Source organism: Etheostoma spectabile, unplaced genomic scaffold (assembly GCF_008692095.1).
Source record: "Etheostoma spectabile isolate EspeVRDwgs_2016 unplaced genomic scaffold, UIUC_Espe_1.0 scaffold272, whole genome shotgun sequence".
Taxonomy (NCBI): Eukaryota; Metazoa; Chordata; class Actinopteri; order Perciformes; family Percidae; genus Etheostoma; species Etheostoma spectabile.
The window spans coordinates 1,642,336-1,644,138 of record NW_022605576.1 but is presented as its reverse complement, the minus strand read 5'-3'; the positions used below and the strand labels follow the sequence as shown (position 1 = coordinate 1,644,138).

The following is a 1,803-nucleotide window of genomic DNA, read 5'->3' as shown; positions in this document are numbered from 1 at the left end:
GTACTATGCATCCTGATAAAGTTCCCTTGGCCTTTTGAATTATAATAACCCCCCCCCCCACATCATCACATAGCCTTCACCATACATACAGATTGGCATGGGGGACTTTTCCATAAATTCATCTCTCAATGCAAACCAAACCAGCTGTTAGTCTAACTGAAATAACACCATGCCTATCTCTGTGTATGGTGAAAGGTATGTGATGATGGGGGGGGGTAAATACAGGGCCAGTATGGCCGATACGATAATGTTACTTTTTAATAATTAAGGTGGTGCATCATCACTGCTCAATTGCTCAATCTGAATGAATTCCCATGACATTTTAAGTGTTTTAGTATTTTTTTCTTTGGATTATCAACATGTCAAAACCCAGGACAGAATTTTCATATGCTTGTATGAATCTGTTGTGTTACCGCTGTAACTCACAGCCTTTTTATAAATTATACAGCTTGCCGTTGTTTCATTTTCGGCCTGAAAATCGAGGCACGCGGCGCCGTTCTCCTCCTCCGTCTCTGTCCTGCCTATGTGTGTTTGCTCTGCTGGCCGCCTGAATCATCAACTTCAAATCCCAAGGTGGGGGGGGAGCAAAGTCTGCCTGCTCCATATCAATATCAACGGTGGTATTATCGATATTATCGGTATTTGGATCAATCCACTATAGAAAAGAGATAAGACAGCGTTGAGATTGAATGTGCAATGTAGGCAGACAAAGCGAGCGAGAGATCAATTAATAATCTGATTTTTGTTTTGTTTTGATTTTGGTTAATTTTTTTTTTGATTTTGGTCTTATTGGTTAAAAAAAACCTCCTTGTACTCACTATCAAGTCTTAGTGACGGGTGTGTAGGATCAAATACTCTAGAAAGAAACCCGAGATACACCTGCACTGTCAGGATTTTAAAGTGGCCCCCATCCTGACAGTGTGCAGGATTTCTGGTTCTACCCCTGTTCCATATCTTTAACGGGTTGGCTCCTTCCTTTTTGTGTCCACATGAGTCATTCACTTTGCGTCACTAAGGTATTCTTGTTAATGTTTGCATTATTTGGGTGATTTTTTTGGCAGGAGATCATGTTGCAGCGTGTGATGTCTCAAATAGTGGTCGTGAAGAAGGACATGATAATCCTGGAGAAGAGTGAGTTCTCTGCTCTACTGGCGGAAAGTGAGGTACGTGTGTTTAACAGCGGAGAAAAGTACTTGTCGCACTGCGTCTGCGCCATTGGGTGTCACGTTGATCGCCATGGTCCCTGAACTCACATCCATCTGCAGAAACTGACCTTTGACAAAACTATATGCACTTGCATCATCCATAGAGAGAAAGAAGATAGAGTATATTTAATTTAGACATTGATTGGATGGTCAATCAGGTATTTGCACAATTAATACAGATTTACAGTGTATAGCTTTGGAAGCGTGTATGATGTTCTTGCTTTATGTTTGCCAGGTTTGGGATACACGTGTACTGTGAAGTATGTTCATGTCTGTTCTGTTTTTGATTCCAAATAACTCAGCTTTGTCGATATTTTAACATTTCTCTAGAAACTCGAGATCCAGTTATTGCAGCTCAAGGTCCAACTGGCTGTAAGTGCTCATTCTACTTTACTCAAATCTAGAGTCCGACCGATATATCAGCGGGCCGATATTAGGCATTTCCCAAACTATCCTGATCAGCATTTATACATTAAATTTTTTTTTTAATCGTCATTCCTTTTTTTGTGTTTGGGTTCAAAGGACTTTAAGTGTCATATCTTAACCCTCATGTTGCCCTCATGTTGCCCTCATGTTGTCCTCATGTTGCCCTCATGTT

At 40.7% G+C, this 1,803-nt stretch overlaps 1 protein-coding gene across 1 annotated transcript in view; it reads left to right on the top strand.

Moving 5' to 3' along the window:
* mcur1 (mitochondrial calcium uniporter regulator 1) overlaps nt 1-1,803 on the top strand; it is a 50,468-nt gene that overhangs the window by 34,908 nt on the left and 13,757 nt on the right. Inside the window, exons 4-5 of the mRNA XM_032510782.1 lie at nt 1,062-1,163; nt 1,536-1,577. Coding sequence (XP_032366673.1) covers nt 1,062-1,163; nt 1,536-1,577 — 144 coding nt within the window. The remainder of the gene's footprint in view (nt 1-1,061; nt 1,164-1,535; nt 1,578-1,803) is intronic.